Here is a 20,526-nt window from a genome sequence, read left to right as displayed (position 1 = left end):
TGAAGACGGCCTTACTGTTGAGGTCGGAATACGTATCTGTCAAGATACAATTAAGTGGTGGAATTCAATGGGATTGTATAAACTCGTCTTATGACAAGTCCATTTTTTTGTTTGTTTTCAATTTGGTCTAGCCCTAATTCGCGAAAAGATTTTTTTGTCCGAACTCCTGGTTTGGCTTAATCTGAAATGATCTACAGTGAAACCTCCATAAGCCGATGTTCTATGACTCGATATCGACTCATGGAAGAAAATCATGCCATTTTAATATGGTCTTGGTTACCCTTCAAACAGCTTTCTAAAGATTTGCTATTCCTCATCTCGATATTTCCATGAGTCGATGGTCCCTTCAATTGGATGAATGATTTTACTCGTATCCTTTGTTCGGCCTAACGACATTTTTGGCTTTTTTGACATTTTTGGCTCGGTCAAAAGATATTTTAGATCAAATGTCTTATTTTACCAAACAATCATATCGGCCAAATGGCAAATGACCTGTTTGGCCGTATGTTTCATTCGGTTTCATAATAATGTCCCGTTTGCCCAAACGGCATTCTCGGCCGTATGACATGTTCGGCAAATGGTTCATAGGGTCAACTATAGTTTTGCCTCAATAGCCAAACGTTCGATTCAGTCAAATAGAATTCGGCAAGATTTATTTCGGCCCAACATGTTAGTCGATAAAGTGGCATCCGGCCAGACTGTTTTATATTTAATGACTTCCGACCAAATGATCCTACGAAAAAATGAATTCAATTCAATCACAATTAGAAAAAGCGGCTTTTGAAACATATAAATGAATATAAGGAAATGAAAATGACTGAAGTAGTATTTTTGAATTTTCTAATATGCTTACTTATTACTTAATATAACGAAAAAGCTTCACCTAGCACAAGGTGAATAAATCTATTTTTTTTTTAATCAAATCGATCACATTTAGAAATTTGATCAATTTATTCTTCAGTTCATCTACTTCAATTCGATGTTAACCATTGTCCAGTATTTCAGGTATTTCTTTTTATAAGAACATGTCCAAGAGTGTTCAAGTAATTCGAAATAAACGATCTTCATTTGTCAAAAAAATCATAATCAAAATTGGTACAATCTTCAATAAATTAAATTTATGTCATACTAATTTAATGTTTCAAACATAGCTGAAGTACCATTTTGCGATTCAGTTGCTGAACTGCATTCTCAGTAGATTTCAGTGCGATATCTTCACTTATTCGTAAAATGTCAAAATTCCTAACTTTCCAAATAAAATTATTCGATTTTGCGAATGTATAAACCGATCAGTGAGACAGCGTGAAAAACACGTGCATACTTACCGACTGGGTGTAGTTTTTCCGGCTTGAACCAAGCATCTGTGTAGTGGAGAGATAGAAAAAATAATAATTACTAAGTGTTGAAAATGGTAACAAAATAGAATGCTTCCACTTTGGTAGCACACAGTCATCATTCATTTTCATATACTGCGAACTTATCCTCATCAATGACCCATACTACTTATTGATTCAATGTATACCATAGGTGCACTTTGATTATATTTCGCAGAGAGCTTTTATCGTGCAGCCAATTTAAATCTAATGAATTATATATTGGTCCACAATAGTCCTTCCCTGGTAGGCCTCGTTATGGGATTTCACGAAAATTGTTCTTTGTTCAGGATACAAATTTTGTCTGAACTGCTGCACATTTCATAAAATAGTCTGCACTGAATTGAATGGAACAAGGAGCTATCCACACCCATAATTCATTATCGCTACCCATTAGGAGTCTCCAGACGGACTGATTTCATAATAATCCCATGTGGTGTTTATTAGAGTACTTCCTGTATCCAACGGGAAGTAAAATAGCATTCAGATCACTTATCTTAAATTATCTTTGCACTGCCGTGACGAACGGAAAGTGGACAACTTACAAGGGTTCATCACACTGCAGATTATGAGTGGGCTGGATGATTTCGCGTTTCCTTCCATTTCGTTCGTTTAACCTCGTTAAGAGGAAAAGGATAATCCGCAGGAGATGGAAACTTTATACACTTTTCACCTTTGTCACACGCGATTAATTAATCACTTTTCAACACAATCTATCGCCGAATTAGTTCCCGAGCATCGCTCTGATCAGCGAACAATTCCTCGTATACTTATTTTGGCGAATTCGAGTTACATTCAATTTGAACCAGTACGTATGATTGTTCTACTCGTATGGGGGCACTTTGTCCAGGAGATCTGTGCGAATATCGATTTTTCCCATCAAACGTCGTAACTTGGCTCACTCTCTCCGACTGCGCTTCCTATGTCTGACTTCTCTCAGCACCGACTACTAAGTCCCGTTTGTTTGCCTTGCACTACGTCCCTCGTCTATGACTGAATTGTGCGAAACGAACTGGCCAACTACTGAGCAGGACATACCCTGGCTACTGTCTTTAAAGGATCACAGCGTGCAATATGCACTCTTTGGCTCTCTCAATTTCCGGCTCTCACGTTTTGTCCTTTCGCGATACAGTATTTGTGTTAATATCCTTCTCTCGCAACATTTTGCGCTGTTCCTATGAACGCAATACCAGCGCATGGGCATTACAGTCTGATGGGTGCGCTATCATTTACAGAAAGAAAAACATTGAAATAAAAACAAGAAGAACCCAAAACTGATCTGTCACTTTTTATGAATCATTTTAGGCAATCCAATCCAATCGAACAAAATCGAAAGCCCAGTAAGATCTGCATCGCAATAAATCAGAGTAAATAGTAGTCAATTCCTTTGTTTGTACCAACGGCAATAAAATTCGCATGCACAGATAATGTAATTGCATTGTCCACACTGACTGGGTAGACTTTTCGTTGCCACCACACATGTGTGTCGCCAAGGATCAAAGGGAAATTGAACAACATGCTATTACACGTGATCGATGGAGAAAACCTGTCGAGCATGTACCTGTCTCGGCAGAGGGTTGACTCAATATAGGACATGATGTGGTGCGTAATATTTTGCTCGTTACGAAGGTAGCAATTGATACACACATATATGCGAAAATGAGTCATTCGTTTGTTTGGCGCATTGCTAGTGGTTGTAAGGACGAAACCCACTATAGGGTAAATTCCCAAAATAGATAATTGCGACTTGTTGAATGAATCATTTCGATTTAGTTGGCTGGGTTAGGCTGAGGAAAATTAATGGTTATTCGGTGATTCTGATTCATTCTGCTTAATTTTCACAAACATAAAAGTTATTTGTTCATAAAATACGTCCATTATTAAAACAATTTTTTTTTAGTAGAATGTCTTCACTTGTCATAAGACGAGTTCGTACTATTCCATTCACTTCCACCACTTGATTGTAAATTTAAAGGTACTCGAGTAAAGTACGAGACACTGAAGGCGGCCTTACTGTTGAGGTCGAAATACGTATCTATAAAATTACAATCAAGTGATGGGATTAAATGGAATAGTACGAACTCGTCTTATGACAAGTGCGTTCATCAGAAAGGATAACAGTAGCTCATATCGAAGTTCTCGTTTTGACAATTCTGCGAGGAATAAGTAAAACATGATCTACGCATGAACATTACATACCCAAGATAAACAAAGGTGAAATTGTCAAGTGCATAAATGAAAAATTTGTTACTTCTCGATGTTCTTTTCCAACGTAAATTTCGTATACAGTTAATATTATCTATAGTATCTGTAATTGCTGGAGGTTCACGCTTTTTTCTTTTCCTCACGAGTCAAAAGTATGAAACGACTTTAGATATTTACTAATTCTGAAGTCACTAAATATCTACAAGTCATCTCTGTAAATATTGCGCAGTTAGCTCACATGCAAATATGTTAACGATCATTCAGTAATTTGCGTTCGATCATTTAGTAGTTTGTCAGTAACACATTCCAGAAGCTGAATTTCGAAATATGTTGTATGGTGGAATTCTAGTGCGAAGGTTTCTCTACAACTTTGTCTAATGGTTTGTTATTAGAATTCAACTAATAACGGAGTTAGAGCGCTAGTTGCAGTAACTCAAACTAAATGATTGGAATTTTGTTATCATTTAGTCTAAGTTACTGAAACTATAGCTATAGCTCCGTTACTAGTGGAATTCAAATAACGAACCATTAGGCAGAGTTGTAGAAAAACCTTCGCACTAGAAGTCCACCATACAACACATTTTGAAATTCACATTCTGGAATATGTTATTGACAAACTACTAAATGATCGAACGCAAATTATTGAATGATCGTTAACATCCTTGCTTACATGATAAGAAAACTAAAGTCATTTTACAAGATGCCTCAAGTGTTGGATATTGCTAATATGTGATAAGTTTAGATAAGATATTTGGTAGGTTTTCGTGCAGAATTGTAAAAAATCTAACATAATCCGTAGTAGCAACCCGACTAGAACAGCATAACAAAAATTGAACACAATTTTAACATATTGTGATATTTATAACTTATTTTGATACAATTTTGTTCTCAGTAGCCTTTATCTTTCAAATGTTGTAACAGGATTATATCATAATATGATTTGAAAAATGCTTAACAATTGAATTGCCCAACAGTAGGCAATTAAAATAGCTGTAGCTAAGTCTCCCAGCCATAGATATCACAACGCTAATATAATTTGCAAAGGTTGCCTTATTTGTAATGCTGTTAGTTTCATGTTCTCAAAAAATATTCTTGTTCAGACAAAACCAAAAATTTCTGATTGTTGATCACAATCTGGAGACCAATCACGATCTGTAAAATTTCCAACTGCACAGAAACAATATATTTTGTATCTGATTCTGTTATAAATTTCTAACAAAATATGTTATTTTTATGATAAAATTGTAACAAAAATTAGATAGTTTTTGTTTCCAGTAGTGTAGTATTTGATAGAAATTTAGATATTTTAACAACATCCTGCACCATGTTTCTAACAAATTTTGTTATAAAAATTTAGTATAACATAACAACATAGGATGATATAATTTTGATATGACCTTCTAGTCGGGAAACCATTTTAGTTATGAAACGTTGGATGTATTTACCAAAAGCTGCCTTTTCAAGCAAGAATAATCATAAGAAATTGATTGCTTTCTGGGTAGAAGAGTATAGCAAAAACTAAACACAACATTAACACATTGTAATACCTATAACTTATTTTGATTAAATTTTGTTGTAAGTAGCCATTATCTTTAAAATGGTGTAACAAGATCTTATCATAATAGGGGAAGAGGTTCGGTTGTGGGCACCCTTTTGTCTTTGATCCATAACTTTGGCCTCATTTGATCGTATGCCGACATTTGTATACCAATGGAAAGCTAGACTAATAACCTTACTACTAGCGAAAAAATAGTTTGATTTCATCGGTTTGAGCATGAGCATGAGCATGATTGACCGCCCACGGTTGCTTCTCCGTTATTGCCAGGTCAGCTGTAATTACACAGAGAACCAACAGATGAAGTTTGGGAGAGAGATGCATCCTGAACAGAACATGAGCCAAGAGCGCGCCTTGGTGTTCTAAATTTTGAACTCTGAACACAGTTCAGTGTGCACTGGGTTGGTACGCAAGCAAAACGATCATGGTAACTAAGACTCCTTAGATTTGGAACTATGCAAAAACACACGAGCATGCTTGATTTCTATCCGTTAGATGTCCACGAGTTCCATTACTAGCCGAAAAATGAGTAGCATGCCGTCGCTTGAGTTTGTTTTCCTAGGATACAAGTTGCTAAGTTAGGTCAGTGCTCTTAAACAGTGTGCAGTGTTCAGAACTTTTTGAACACGAACACGCGTTCTCGTGTTCAGATGCATCTCTGGTTTGAGACTAACATCATCCTCAATGTGTAAGAACTGGTAACCCAAAAATAAGCAATACCAGCGCCGGCCGTGTCCGAATGCAGGTCAATTGAGGAATAGGTAGGAAATTGTTGAAGTGATACTCGCTTTGATAGAAGCCGACGAGTCATCTGCACTTCCACGAGAAATCACTGGGATGTTGGATATATGGGGTAGGTATTGTGATAGGGTTCGTTTTGGTAAACGGTATGCCGTGTATAGCGTGTAGTTTGATCAATTCAAAACATAATCGAACGAACATTAATTATTTTAATTACCGCCCGCACTAAGCAGAACAAAATTGTCGATGACCAGCCGATCTCCCTGCAACCCGCACAAAGCAGAACAACATTTTCGATGACCGGCCGATCGTTCTGCTTACTGACACTTTCTATTTAATGTACTCACCCGCACAAAGCAGAACAACATTTCGATGATCGGTCGATCGTTCTGCTAACCGCACAAAGCAGAACAAATTTTGTGATGACCGGCCGATCGTTCTGCCCACTAAATAAATCACGACTGTATGTGACCTATGAATGCTGAACATTTGTCATTCAAGCAACAAACAAACATGATCTATTTTTCACTCAATTCCGACAGAAAATTTGATACTCCCAAATACTTAAACGTCTCTGAGGCATGATTTCAAGTACAGCATTGTTATTAATAAAATCTATTCACATATCGACCGCACAAGCAGATCAAAAGCTTCTGATTCTCGCGAACAATCTGCATATATGATCTATTTTTTACCAACCTATGAAAAATAGTTTGATTTCATCGGTTTGAAAAAAAATGACAATTTTGCAAATTTAATATTTCTGACATTTCAATTTTGTGGTTCGGTTGTGGGCACTCTTGAAAACTCAGCTAAAAATAAAAAGGCATGGATAGAAACCACCTAGATTTAAAGAAAAGGAATAATTTATTTATTCTAATAACCAGGAGGCACTAAAAAAAATCAGATAAATCCACCTAGCAGTGATGATGCCTCCATCGGTGCAATAGATCAGGATATTGGAAAAAATCACATGAGAAAAGTCTAAAATAGGTAAATGAGTTTAAATTTTTCATTGATTTACGTTTAATTTAAATACCTCAAAATCAAAAAAAAATCTTGATTAATCACCCTAGCGGTAATAGTGCCTTTCTCGTTTATTTCAAAAATTAATATTTTGGCCATAAATTTCAGGGACGGAAATCTTCGTTCTACTATCAATTGCATCGATGCTCAGTAGGCAGCTTCGTCATTGATTCGTGTTTGTTTTGATCAGACGCTCGGCAATGCAGGCACGAACATCTCACAGCATGCTGTCAAACTTCCATACCAAATTTATCGCTCGATCATCAATAGCCGATTGATAATCGAGCGTAAAATATGAATATCTGCCGGGGCTGAAATGAATATTTTAAATTGCGGTTGATTTGCGCCGATAAATGATGATTTTTTTTTTCTTTATATACTAAACTAAATTTTTCATTATATACTAAACAGATGCATATATTTTAGGAATCTGATTTCAAAATGTTGCAACTGGTTGCAAGCAAATCAGTCAACGATTTGTTCCAAGAAGTGTGGATATAATAACTAGACATATCCTTAAAACAAAAATATGAATTAAATTCATTATTTCAATCAATTAGGGTGGGTGTACCAATTGGCGGCATACATAAGAACAACTATTTTTTATTTAAATAAGTAAAAGACATGCGGGTCGACTTTATATATCAAGCGAAAGGTTTTACTGCCTGCTCCTTAGAACGATTAGAAAAAGTTGCTTTATTTATATTGGGCTTAGTTTCATGTTTTTGAACAATAACCTTGTTCAGGTTAAAACAAAAAAACTAATTGAAGGTCACAATCTGGAGACCACCCACCTGTAAAAAAATCCAACTGCACAGTAAACAATATATTTTGTATCTTATTCTGTTATTAATTTCTAAAAAAAATGTATTCTTGTGATAAATACTTTTTTGTTTCTTTTTGTTTCAAGTAGTGACATTTTTTAAAATAAGTTTAGATACAAGAACAACAACAATCCTGCACCAAGTTTCTAACAACTTTTGCTACTGAAATGTAGTATAACATAATAACATATGTTGATTTAATTTTGATATGATCTTCTAGTCGGGTTCTCTGGATTCCGAATTATATATCAGTTAATCATTTCTTCAAATGAACAATCTGCGGTTAATTGAGCCTCCGTCCCTTCTTTAGAATAAGGTGTTTACCCAAAATAATGAATGTTATTTTTATTATTTCTTCAATATTCTTTAAAAGGCATTTTCACTAAATAAGGAGGGTTAGGGACAAAAGGTCGAAAGACAAAAGGTCGAAAGGACAAAAGGTCGAAAGACAAAAGGTCGAAGGGACAAATGGTCAAAAAGGACAAAAGGTCGAAAGGACAAAACGTCGAAAAGGACAGAACGTCGAACGGGACAAAAGGTCGAAAGAAACTAACGATCAATAAGATCAAAAGTTTTTTTCCTTTCTTTATTTGGTAGGCACTCTGTGTTACTTAACCGCTACTGTGCCGAGATCTACTGTGGTATTCTGTAGCCAGAATCCACACATTTTTTCCATTATTCATTGTTGTTGTCGTTGCTGGCCCATCTCGTCGTGAGTCCAGTATGTCCGTTTGTGTTCCATGTCGTGTATTCAATGATCGTTACATTGTTCGGTTGCCATTTATCCGGGTAACGTTGGAGGAATGCCTCCGAGAAGAACAAGTTGTCAGTCGTCATCAGGCAGCCGTGACGGTGAGGCGTGCACCTCAATACGCCACCGCATAGGCTGCATATCCGGCGACTGGAGAGGGTTTTGTGGGGGGACTGGGAATCGAACCAATAACCTTTCGCTTGTAAGGCGAACGTGTAGCCAACTACGCTACGGGACCCCCCACTGCACTGGAGAGAGTTAATCTAGCACCAGAGTTGCCCTAGACAGTTAGCAAAAACTCTGCTCTTTTATTTTTCACAATTTTAAACAACAAAATTCATTCAGTGAGTACAACTTTTTGTTTTCTTTATTTGTGTGTTCTTTTAAAATTTTACATTAAGTTGAACACAACGTGAGTACAACTAATAGATGGATGCTTAGTTTTCTAAATGTCACTTCGATCTATCAAAATGGTGCACGCCGCACATCAAATACACCAGCGTATATTACACGCCGGTGTATTTTCAATGCGTGCGCCTGCGTGGCTGTGGAGTGCACTATTTTGACAGATCGAATTGACATTCAGAAAACCTAGATATTCATCTATTACTTGCACTCATTGAATGAATTTTATTTAATTGCTAAAAATAGTTTAAAACAAGAGAGCAACTTTTTTGCCAACTGTATAGGATAACTCTGATTCGCGCAATACAAGTTTTATTCATTTCCTAAATCAACAATCTTTTTTATCTCTAACAGAACTATCTAGATATTCATAATATTATTTCATAGTAATTACTCCTTCTTTGAAAATTGCTCTTTCTTCAACCTTGATTGATGTGATGAGTGTGTTATTTCTGCTTGAAGTTAAATGCATTTCATAAATTCTTTTGGAAAACACCCAACTTGTTATCAACTTGTTCTTGATCGACCTTTTGCCCCTTTCGACGTTCTTTCCTTTTCGACCTTTTGTCGTTTTCGACATTTTGTACCGTTCGACCTTCTGTGCCTTTCGACCTTTTGTCCTATCGACCTTCTGTCCCTTCCGACCTTTTGTCCTTTCGACCTTCTGTCCCTTTCGACGTTTTGTCTTTTCGACCTTTTGTCCTTTTGACCTTTTGTCATAGATTCAAATAAGGAAATGGTATTTGTGATCCCTTCTTCAGAAATAGGCGTCAGCTCGAAATACGGCAAAGGTGGTTCCCTTTTTAGAATAAGGAAAAAATATTTTAACGAAAAACATTTTGCCGAATTTATTTTCGCGGAGTAACATTTGGCAGTATGTAATTTTTGCGGTACGACATTTGACGGATTATACCTTTTTCAGAATGGTTATTGGTGGAATGCCGTTTCTATTAAGCACATTGCTATTTTCTTTGATAAGCGTACTGTGGTGTAGAATAGCAGCAGTTTTGAAACATATTATTGCCCCACACCAAACTTTTATTATTCCTGACAAGAGCGTTCCTTCAGTGAACGAATTATCTCCTCTCCTTGCCTTATTACGGACTGACGTTTTTTTTTTTAAATATTTTATCTTTCTCCATTCGTTTTATACTGGATAGACGAATTCATTAAAAGAAGGCATTATTTCCTCTATTCGCATTATACCGGGCAAATGCGATCATTTAAAGAATTGTTTCATTCTTTCATTTTATTCTAGGCAAACGAGTCCATTTAAAGAAGGGACTATATATCCTCTTTGCCTTAATCCAGGCAAATATGTTCATTTGATACCGGGCGATGCTATCCCGACTAGAAGGTCATATCAAAATTATATCATCATATGTTATTATGTTATACAAAATTTTTATAACAAAATTTGTTAGAAATATGGTGCAGGATGTTGTTAAAATATCTAAATTTCTATCAAAAATTACACTACTCGAAACAAAAAACTATCAAATTTCGTTACAATTTTATCATAAAAATAACATATTTTGTTAGAAATTTATAACAGAATCAGATACAAAATATATTGTTCACTGTGCAGTTACAGGTCGTGATAGGTCTCCAGATTGTGATCAACATTCAGAAATATTAGTTTTTTACACTAAATTAATGATTTCGTGTGTGTTACTTCTACGTGAAGTTAAACGATTTACAATGATATGGAAATGCATATATCATCTTCAAACTTGGACGTACATATTCTTGATAGCATTAGAGGCGAAAGTATGAATTGATAGTTCCGTTAGGATACGGAGCATGAAGAATGTTTTTTTTTATATATAAATCGATTTGAAAGCGAGCGGAGGCTTGTTGTGATGGCACATATCCTAACGACCTTCAATTCTATAGCTCCATATGAAGGGAGGGAAGATATCAGTGTGGAAGCTGATATGTCTCCACTAGCCAGTGGAAGATGATATTATCTCATCATCATTATCATTAATTTTTGAACAAGAATATTTTTCGAGAACATGAAACTAAAGCATTATAAATTAGACAACTTTTTCAAAATATATCGGCGTTTATGATATCTATGGCAGGAGGCTTTGCTACATCTATTTTAATTGCCTACTGTTGGGCAATTCGGTATAAAGCATTTTTTAAATCTTATTATGTTAAAATGCTGTTACAACATTTGAAAAATAATGGCTACTAACAACAAAATTGTATCAACATAAGTTATAAAGATCACAATATGTTAAAATTGTGTTAAGTTTTAGTTATGCTCTTCTAGTCGGGATCATCTAAAGAATGCATAATATCCTCCTTTCGCCGTATACTGGGCAGACGCGTTTATTTTAAGAAGATATTATCTTTTCCTATTGCTTAAGCCAGGCAGATGCGTTCGTCATACCGATCAAACGTATTCATTAAAAGAAAGTAAAGAAAGTTACAGTACAATGGATACACTTGTGCTCAAGCACCCAAAAATGCTTCCTACCTTAAAGCATCCTATGCTGAACCGGGAATTGAACTCGCAACCCTCCGTCTTGGCAATCCTACGCCTTTGCTTGCTTGGCGAACTGGATACCCATCGCTATGTATTGTTACTTTCGGGGAATAGTTTTTCGGGAAAATTGCATTCGGGGAACTGGTTTTCGTGGAATTGTCGTACAATCTTGTTTTACATTTACCAGCGTTGACACTCATTCCGTTCGCATTGCACTGCATATTCAGATCGTCAAAGTTGCGATGCAATACCAACCAATCTAAATGCAAGAGAACTGTTAGTAAAATTTTCAAGTCGTCCGGGTACAGATTGGATCAGAGAACTCAAATCTTGCATGAATAGGTGGCTACCGTGAGGAACATCGAAGGGAATACAAATTCGCGCTAACTCATAGCCATGAACTTTAACAAATGCAAGCCGAGAAGTCAAGTATGATTGCAACCAGGCAGTTCTCCAGTCCGGGAGTCTCATTTTCCGCAGTTTCGCCTGCAGCACTTTATCGAAAACTTTTGCAAAATCGATAAGCCTTAATCATATCTGCCAGTTGTCGCTTCTGCATCTCATTTCTTATGCTGGTTACAAAAGACATTAGGTTGGTTGTAGTTGAACTGTTCCTACCAAACCCGTGCTAGTGTAAGGATATCAAAAACTTTACAGCTCCGAACAAAGTGTCATGGGCAATACATGCAACAACCTTCAACAAACAGCTCAGGTTCTCGGCGTTATGTACGCCTCCCGTCTTATGAATTTTCGGGAAATTCTCCGCTATACAAGGAACGGTTGAAGATAATTGACGCCGGCAGTGCAAGAACATCAGCGCATTGCTTCAAGAAAGCGGTAATAAGCCATCGGATCCCAGACCTTCAGTGAAGTCCAGCTGAGAGAGCCGTTTACAAACTTCATCGACTGAGACGGTACTAAAAGGCAGATTCACTTCATATTCGATTACTCTGTCAAGAACTTCATCAGCGACTGACGGTGGAGCGTAAGGCCGTTACAAATATTTAATTTAAACTATGTCCTACTGGTCTCCGAAAAGGGGGATAATAAAAAATAAATATTAAAATAGAAAAAATCAATAAAACTCCTCGGATTTGTTAAAGAATGTTTTGAAAATACTCAAAATTGTTCGGATTTTTTTTTGTTGCACCCTCAAAATATTTTTTTTGGGCAAAAAACAAGGGGGGAGGGGGGGGGGACATAATTGTTTTTAAATATTTGTATCGGCCTAATTGTAGAAGGTTTAAAAGTAATTCTGCCAGCAGATTTGCAGATTCTTCGGAAGATTTGACAACATCATTCAAGTATTGCATATCACGCGGCATGCCATTCTAAGCCATGCCGGCATGCCACTCTAAGCCAGTAGTGTACTTATGAAAAGCACAATCTGTGCACAACTGTTTCATGTTTCGATGGGCGAGGGAATTTTCTTCGGATCGGTCTTGAAATAGCGTTCGCGACATTTGCGTAACCTATTTTGGAGCGTTTTAAGATTGTTGTTCCACCACGGTTGAGTATCACGGGACTTGCAGCGATTCCATTGTGGAACTGGTTCATGATTTAGATCATTGACATTTCGGTGACGTTTGACGTGACGTTTCGGACGGACTGCATGCATCACCCTAAAAGGGTGATTTGACTGTGTGTGATAAGTGGTGAGGCATTATTCCACAGTGCATTGTTCTCAAAGCTCTGATCTCGACACAGGTGAAAATAGTCTCGATTCACCGGCAGCAGCGAATACTACGAGTCCCTGTATTATTAATTTATCTGATATGTAGAGTAGCCTCCAAGACGTTGATCAAATATTTCCTAGCTTCAATGTGCGCCCACCTAGCTCGTTGCGCTCCACGCCTTCTTCACACCATCTTTTCAGGGTTGCTGTACGGCATTCTTGCAACATTCCCTGCCCGTCGTACCCATCTATCTTTTGATTCCATCTATACTGGGTTCACCACTAGTCCAGCTTTTGTTACCTTACGTTTCAAGTAGGTGTACAGATGTGTCACCCTTTCCAATTCTCAACAGACATTGTCCATATCATCCGCGAAACAAATAAATTGACTGGATCCGAAGAAAATCGTACCACGGCTTTTATACGTAGTACTCCGCATGTTAAGCAACAAACACGAAAGTTCATCCAACTAGAGGGTTCGCCCAAAATCTTCACACAATTCTGCACACCATCCATTTTTGCTTTAATAAGTCTTCTCAGCTTATCTTTTTCGCCTTTCTTGTAGATGGGGAATATGATCCCTTTGATCACCTGCTCGTCAATCAAGTGGCTGCCATCCTTATTCCTGAACATCTCAGCTCGAAACCTTTGCGGGATGCGTTAAGCTTTCGATAGATCTTGGCATGTTTGCATTCCGCTTTTCCAAGCGGCGGGTCTGTTGTTTCCGTTTCCATCAATAGCGATCCACGTTCTGCCGGATCCCTTTTTGGAGCGTGACCGCTGGTACTGAATCCTTCTCCTTCAGAATCTGTCTGCTCTTTTCGCCGAACCAATCGTTCCGTCGACTTCATCCCCACAAACTCGACATTGCTCTTCACTGCGTCGTAAATGGCCGGCCGCTAACTAACTATCACTAATCTCGCAGTCGATTTCGGATTTAGAGACCTGTTAGACAAAGTTATGGGACCCATTAAGCGTTACAGTTTTAAAAGTTTTTAAAAGTAGAAATAGAAAAAAGCTATGTTGCATTTAGATGTACACTTCTTTTTCCAGATAATGGCAGTACAACCCAAAGTAGAAGAGAGCTCCACTATGCGTAACAATAAAATGTTCCGAGTTGAAAACTATTTTGAAATTTAAAAAAATCGTTACGTAGTTATGAACATTAAAATTTACAAAAAAGCAATTGACAATTTCTTTACTAGAAACATTGTTTGGCACGTGCCTGTCGTCATTTAACAGAGCGCGAACGCTTTTCAACTTTACGGTAACTTGCTAATTGTTTTGTTGATTATACTTAGAAAATTTTCTGTTACTGGCTCATCTCTCTCATTGCAAAAATATTATTATTCGTACTACAAATGATCTAATACTATAACATTAGCTTTTTCCATATGATCGGAAATCTATCTATCTATATATATAAAAACCAATCTATGTATGTATGTTCGCTAACTACTTCTGAACCACTTGGCCGATTTCAACCAAATTTGGTACAGACATTCTCTATCCTCAGAGGAAGTTAACAAAGGGGTGGGATGGTCATGTAGAAAAGGGGGAGGGGTTTTGTTCAGAAAACGAACAATTCTGTGTAACTTTCAACTCCCAGGACCGATTTCAACCAAATTTTGTACACATATTCACTACGAGGAGGTAATCATATGGGAGGGGATTTGGGAAAGGGGGAGGGGTCTGGAGGGAGGGGTTTTGTTTAGAAAACGGGCAATTCAAAGTAAATCATGAACCCCTGTACCGATTTCAACCAAATTTGGTACACACATTCTACATCATAAGGAAAGATAACAAAGGGATGGGATGGTCATTGGAAAAAGGGGAGGGTATAGGGGAGGTGTTGTCTTTGGAAAACGAGCAACTCAGTGTAACTCCCAACCCCAGGACCGATTTCAAATCAAATTTTGTACACATATTCACTATGAGGAGCCGATCGTACGGGAGGGAAATTTGGATAAGGGGGTAGGGGTCTGAAGGGAGGGTATTGTTCAGAAAACGGGCAATTTAGTGTAACTTCTGAACCCTGTACCGATTTCAACCAAATTGGGTACACACATTTGCTACCCCTAGGAGAAGATAACAAAGGGGGTGAAATGGCCGTGGAGAAAAGAGGAAGGGTAAAGGGAAAGCGGTGGTCGCGAGAAAACGGGCAAGTCAGGGTAACTCCTGACCCCCATGACCAATTCGAAGCAGAGTAAATGATTAAATCATTCAACTCTATGATTAGAGCTTATGATTAGTGCATTATTATTTTTGAAAATGATGACTGATAATGATTAATGATTAAATTCATTTTGACAATAATTAACGATTATGAATAATGAAAAAAACCGTTGGATTATGATTAACGATTACCGATCGTGATTAAATGTTGACACACTATGTGTATGGTTAATGATTAACGATCGATATGATTAATGATTGATGATTATGAATGATCAAATTGCATAGTGATCCATAATCGAGTAACCTTTATTCCAAATTTTAAAAGGTATGATAATTATATGATAATGATTCAAGATTAATAAATAAAAGCAAGGTATGCAATGATCCAATGTTCCAGCATAACTTCTGTACCCCCTTGCCCGATTTCAACCAAATTTGGAACAAACATTCTTTTCTTAAGAAGGCGAAGATGACAGGGATCGATCAACTCAACACTTCATCGAAATCATGGTTTGCCCAGAGAAAAGCAATGATTAAAGTGTTTCCTTCTGGACGGTAAATGTGATCATTTCTTTAAAAATAGACGTTTTTCCGGAATAAGGCATCGGTGTATGTTTTTCCTTCTTTAGAAATAGACGTTTGCCCGGAATAAAGCGATTTTGGGTTTGATCCCATTTTCAAAATCAGTCAATGTTTTCAAATGTAATCTACCTTCTTTTAATCAAATGATGAAATATCAATAAGAAAACACAATTATCCTTTTGACCTATTCCAATTCCGATGGTGAAAAAAACTGCGAATTAAACTGGCAACTCCGAGCAAGGCCGGGTACATACAGCTAGTTGATTATCATAAAAATGTAATCAACTAGAGCAGACTCCATGTAATTAAATTAAACAATCTAAGATCAATAGGGGATGATAATTTTCCACAATACCTATATTACTCAGCCTTACTCGGTTTCAGCAGTTGAATTTTTGCAATCTAAATATGAAATGATGATTTCACGCCGCACTTCTATTGGTTTTCCATATTTGTTTTCTGCCTATCTCATTGCAACTTTGCATTACTTTACAATACAATATGTGGATTCAGAAAAATATATAAAGCTCTTTTAGTGGAATGTATTCAACCGTCTAAGACGAATTAAGTACTCTCCATTTAATTCCACTAGTTAATTTTCGTTATCTTTGCAGATACGTATTTCGACCACAACTTGTCTTGTCGAGTCAAGTACGAGACACTGAAGACGACCACACAGTTGTGGTCGACATACGTATCTGCAAAGATAACGAAAATTAACTAGTGGAATTAAATGGAGAGTACTTAATTCGTCTTAGACGGTTGAATATGTGGATTTTTAACCTCTATCTAAATTCAAGCATAGATTATTTCATAAATGAGGCCGTTACTAATATTGAAAAATAAAGTCCAATTGGTCTTCGAAAGGTCAAGTGCAGGGAGGATAATTTAAAAAAATAGAAAAATGATTTAAAAAATCAAAACTCTCCACGGATTTGTTAAATAATGTTTTGAAAATCCTCAAAAGACATATTTTTTAAAATTTGTATCGGCCCAATTGACAAAAAATAAATTTGACTTTAACTCTAACATCTGCCTAATTTTTTAGCCGATTCCGTTCAGAATAGGATAGTGGAAAAAAAATAGTAAGCAAAACAATTTTCCACATATAACATTCTACTTAGTCCAATTCTTTGTCACATTTATTCTATATTCAAATGACAATGTACAATCACAGTCAACTCTACTGCGTAAATTGCCATTCCATTAGGGAAGATCCATAAAGTACGTCACGCAAAATTTGGCTAATTCCAACCCCCCCTCCCCCCTTTGTCACACTTTTTGTATTAAACCTCTAAAATTTTTGTATGAGTCGTCACGCTGTTCGGAACCCCCCCTCCCCCCTAGGAGTGTGACGTACTTTGTGGATGGCCCCTTAGTGAACTTCAGCTTGCGTGTTATTCACGCTAGAAATGGTAGTTGAAATCCGTCAACCGTACAGCAGCATGCATCACTCCCTAGCCACAGCCAGCGTAATCATATCTAATCGTTGCGACGCTCATTCGCCACCACCCCTGCTAGGTGTGATTCACAACCGTCGGACAATTGCATTTTGCTATCTGTTACCCTTTTTCTCGACATCGACAATTCTCAAAATGACGTAATTTGCCACCTACTATATATTCGCTCGCACATATTTTTTTTTCTGTTGGCTGTTCAGTTGCATGCTGATAAGCGACGATAAGATACTCACCCAAACCGAATTGTTTGAATATTTTCTCCGCTTGAATGCACTGATCGTTGGAAGCAGACGCACCAGACGAAGATGGTACTATCGGCGGTGCTTTCGGTTTTTCCTGTGGAGGTTCAACCGGGGCCTTCGTTTTTGGTTCTTCCACCGGTTCAGATATTATTGGGACAGGAGCTGGAATAACGACGGGAGGAGCTGGAGTGACAACTGGAGGGGGGATAGACGAGGCCGCAGCTGATGACGATGAATCAGCGAACAAAGGTTCATCGAATTGGTCGTTCTTGCTGTGGCTAACAAAGTCGTCGAATAAATCATCTTTGGTGGAGGCTGACGAAGCAGCTGATGGCTCATCTGCTTTCTGACTTTGTACTGGAGGTTGGCGAATGTCAGCATACGGGTTCATGTAGTCACTTTCAATTTCGTCTTTCACTTGCACTAACTCATCTGGACCAGAACCGAAAGGAGCGGAATCGGTAAACAGAGACTTTTCTGGTTCGTTGTTAATTTTCTTCTTTGGTTCGAACATATTTGGTTCGCCAACATCAATCAGATTATTTATCGAAGATGCTGCAGGTTCAGCATTGATCTTTTCTTCTACCCCCATAAAGAAATCATCAAAGTTTTCTTTTTCTTTCTCTGGTACTTTATTGTCCGGCGCAGTATGGGTAGAGGGCATCGTAAAAGAATCACCTAGCAAATCTACCTCAGGTGGAAATTTTTGCGAAATGTCTGATTTTTCTTCACCACTTGGAAAACGGGAGTGGTCCGTTATGAGGTCACCGAATTGTTCCTTTGGCGTTTTGCCCAAATCCTTTGGAACACCACTGTCAGAGCTGCCCAGAAAACTATCCATTTTCGCACTTATTAACCTTTACTTAACACTTTATCACTGTATGAAGGATGTTCCTAAAAGATATCCTGCACTCGAAGGACGAACCGACCGATGGAATGGATTTGTAACAGTTGAGGTGCAGCACCTTGGACAAGACAACAGGACGTTTCTCTATCACAGAACGCACAGAGATTCTCTCACGGTCTGGATCAGGAAATTATTTTCAACTGATTCCAGAGCACGACAGCCGTCTTTGACAGTGTGTGCGCGGTCCAGCTTACTGTGTTACACTGAGGCACGCTTTATTGTATGGCTCCTGGATAGTGTTGTACATGCGCGTAGTGCCGTACACCAAGAACTCACACTGCTGCTCTATATCGTACAGGCGAAAGATGCACTATCCGAAAGGATATCGAATGTCAACACCAGTTGATATCGGTATGAGTGAATGCACCCAGCATGCTGTTGAACGGCAATGCAGAAAGGATCAATGTCAAGCTTCGCATGTCACAGCTTATCTAGATTATGTGAGTCCTTGGAGGAATATCATTTAACGTTGGAAGTTCGGACTACATGCTGTATCACTTGATAAACAGTATCTTGATGTTCAAGTTCACACCTCTTATTTTTATTTTAGATTTAAAGCTCGTAATATGACCAGGCTGAACAAGAAGGTAATCTATTTTACGGGCAGTTAGCATATAAAAAATGTTCAAAGTTTATTATTTTCAAACGAACCATGTGATTCATTAGTGCTTTTGCAGAAAAAAAATTCTATCGTTTAGTACATTGATCACGCACTTATGAAGTGCACGTGCAACAAATATTGAATACAATTAATATAGGTATCGTACGGGACCAAATTCCGTACAGCATTCATAGATGATTAATATTAAAACACACTCACTGATATATAATACCTCATTCGATATTTGTTCAGATAGATGCATTTTACTATTCAACTACCCCGCGATAATGGTTTATTGTAACACTGTGAACAACTAATTTTATCACCTTTGTCTTACCTTGTTGAACGGAGTTTACTTTTTTAAAGCTTTATTTCTGTGATTTTTCGAATGTTTTTGTGTGTAAATTCATCACATAATATTAATATAAATAATATAATATAATATTAATATTAATAATATAATATAATAATAATATTAATAACATTATAGTAAAAATCAATTATCAAAACCAATTATCAATTGAACAGATGTAGATGCTGTGCGGATTTCGTTCCCATACGATAATGATTCTGACTTGTACTCAGAGGTTGTTGCTCACACAAATGCAAATAGATTGTTATTCAACAACAGTGGCGCGAAAAGGCGTATGCGCAATTAACCTTCCCTGAGTGATAAGAAAATTATTTTGAGCTTTTTAGTGGAATGTTTTCACCTGTCATAAGACGAGTTTATACAATCCCATTGAATTCCACCACTTAATTGTATCTTGACAGATACGTATTTCGACCTCAAAAGTAAGGCCGAAGTCGAGTCAAGTACGAGACACTGAAGACGGCCTTACTTTTGAGGTCGAAATACGTATCTGTCAAGATACAATTAAGTGGTGGAATTCAATGGGATTGTATAAACTCGTCTTATGACAGGCTTCCCTGAGTGCTGAAATTGTTATAACGTTAAAACATTGAGTTTGCTATCGAACTTTTGCCGTTTACGAAAATTTAAATTGAATCATTTTCCTTTGCATTTATATGATTAGTCACTAACTGCTCTGGTTCTCGAGAATTAGAAATATTGTTGCTTGTATCCTTGAAATCAGCATGGACCAAAGAATTAAAGTTGCAAGGCCAATTGTTTTATAATATGTATTTATCCAACCGATACTGCTACTATAGTCGAATGTTTGGCATTAAAATCAGTTGTTACAGAAATTGCTCCAATCTTTAATTAAAGATGATAAAGAGAGGTATAATTCACTCACAATCGTTGTAAATGAAGAAAATAAGCGGCGACCATAAATTCCACATTATTGGTTTGAACATCATTTTTAAAAATCTGTTTATAAGTGGATATAGACTCCTAAATATTTAGCTTCGCTAGACCAATTAATTGGAACCTCATTCGAAGTGACAATATGTCTGCTAGAAGGTTTCAAATAAGAAGCTCTCGGCTTTTGTGGGAAAATTATAAGCTGAGTTTTGGAAGCATTCGGGGAAATTTTCCATT

The 20,526-nt window shown here is 37.2% G+C and overlaps 1 protein-coding gene across 3 annotated transcripts in view; it reads right to left on the bottom strand.

The window, feature by feature from the left end:
* LOC134213816 (reticulon-1-A) overlaps positions 1-18,613 on the bottom strand; it is a 45,555-nt gene extending 26,942 nt beyond the window's left edge. Inside the window, exons 1-2 of one of the 3 annotated variants that reach the window (XM_062693174.1) lie at positions 17,506-18,613; positions 1,326-1,361 (exon numbers count right to left, since the gene is read on the bottom strand). In XM_062693174.1, the coding sequence (XP_062549158.1) occupies positions 1,326-1,361; positions 17,506-18,355 (886 nt within the window). In that variant the 5' untranslated portion in view covers positions 18,356-18,613. Of the gene's footprint in view, positions 1-1,325; positions 1,362-1,918; positions 2,408-17,505 lie in introns of those variants that run through there. The other 2 variants (XM_062693176.1, XM_062693175.1) reach the window with 2 other exon arrangements.
* Between the last annotated feature and the right edge of the window lie 1,913 nt (positions 18,614-20,526).

The sequence above is a fragment of the Armigeres subalbatus genome, chromosome 2 (genome assembly GCF_024139115.2).
Source record: "Armigeres subalbatus isolate Guangzhou_Male chromosome 2, GZ_Asu_2, whole genome shotgun sequence".
In the NCBI taxonomy this organism is placed as follows: Eukaryota; Metazoa; Arthropoda; class Insecta; order Diptera; family Culicidae; genus Armigeres; species Armigeres subalbatus.
The sequence above is the reverse complement of the archived record's forward strand: the minus strand, read 5'-3'. Positions and strand labels throughout refer to the sequence as shown.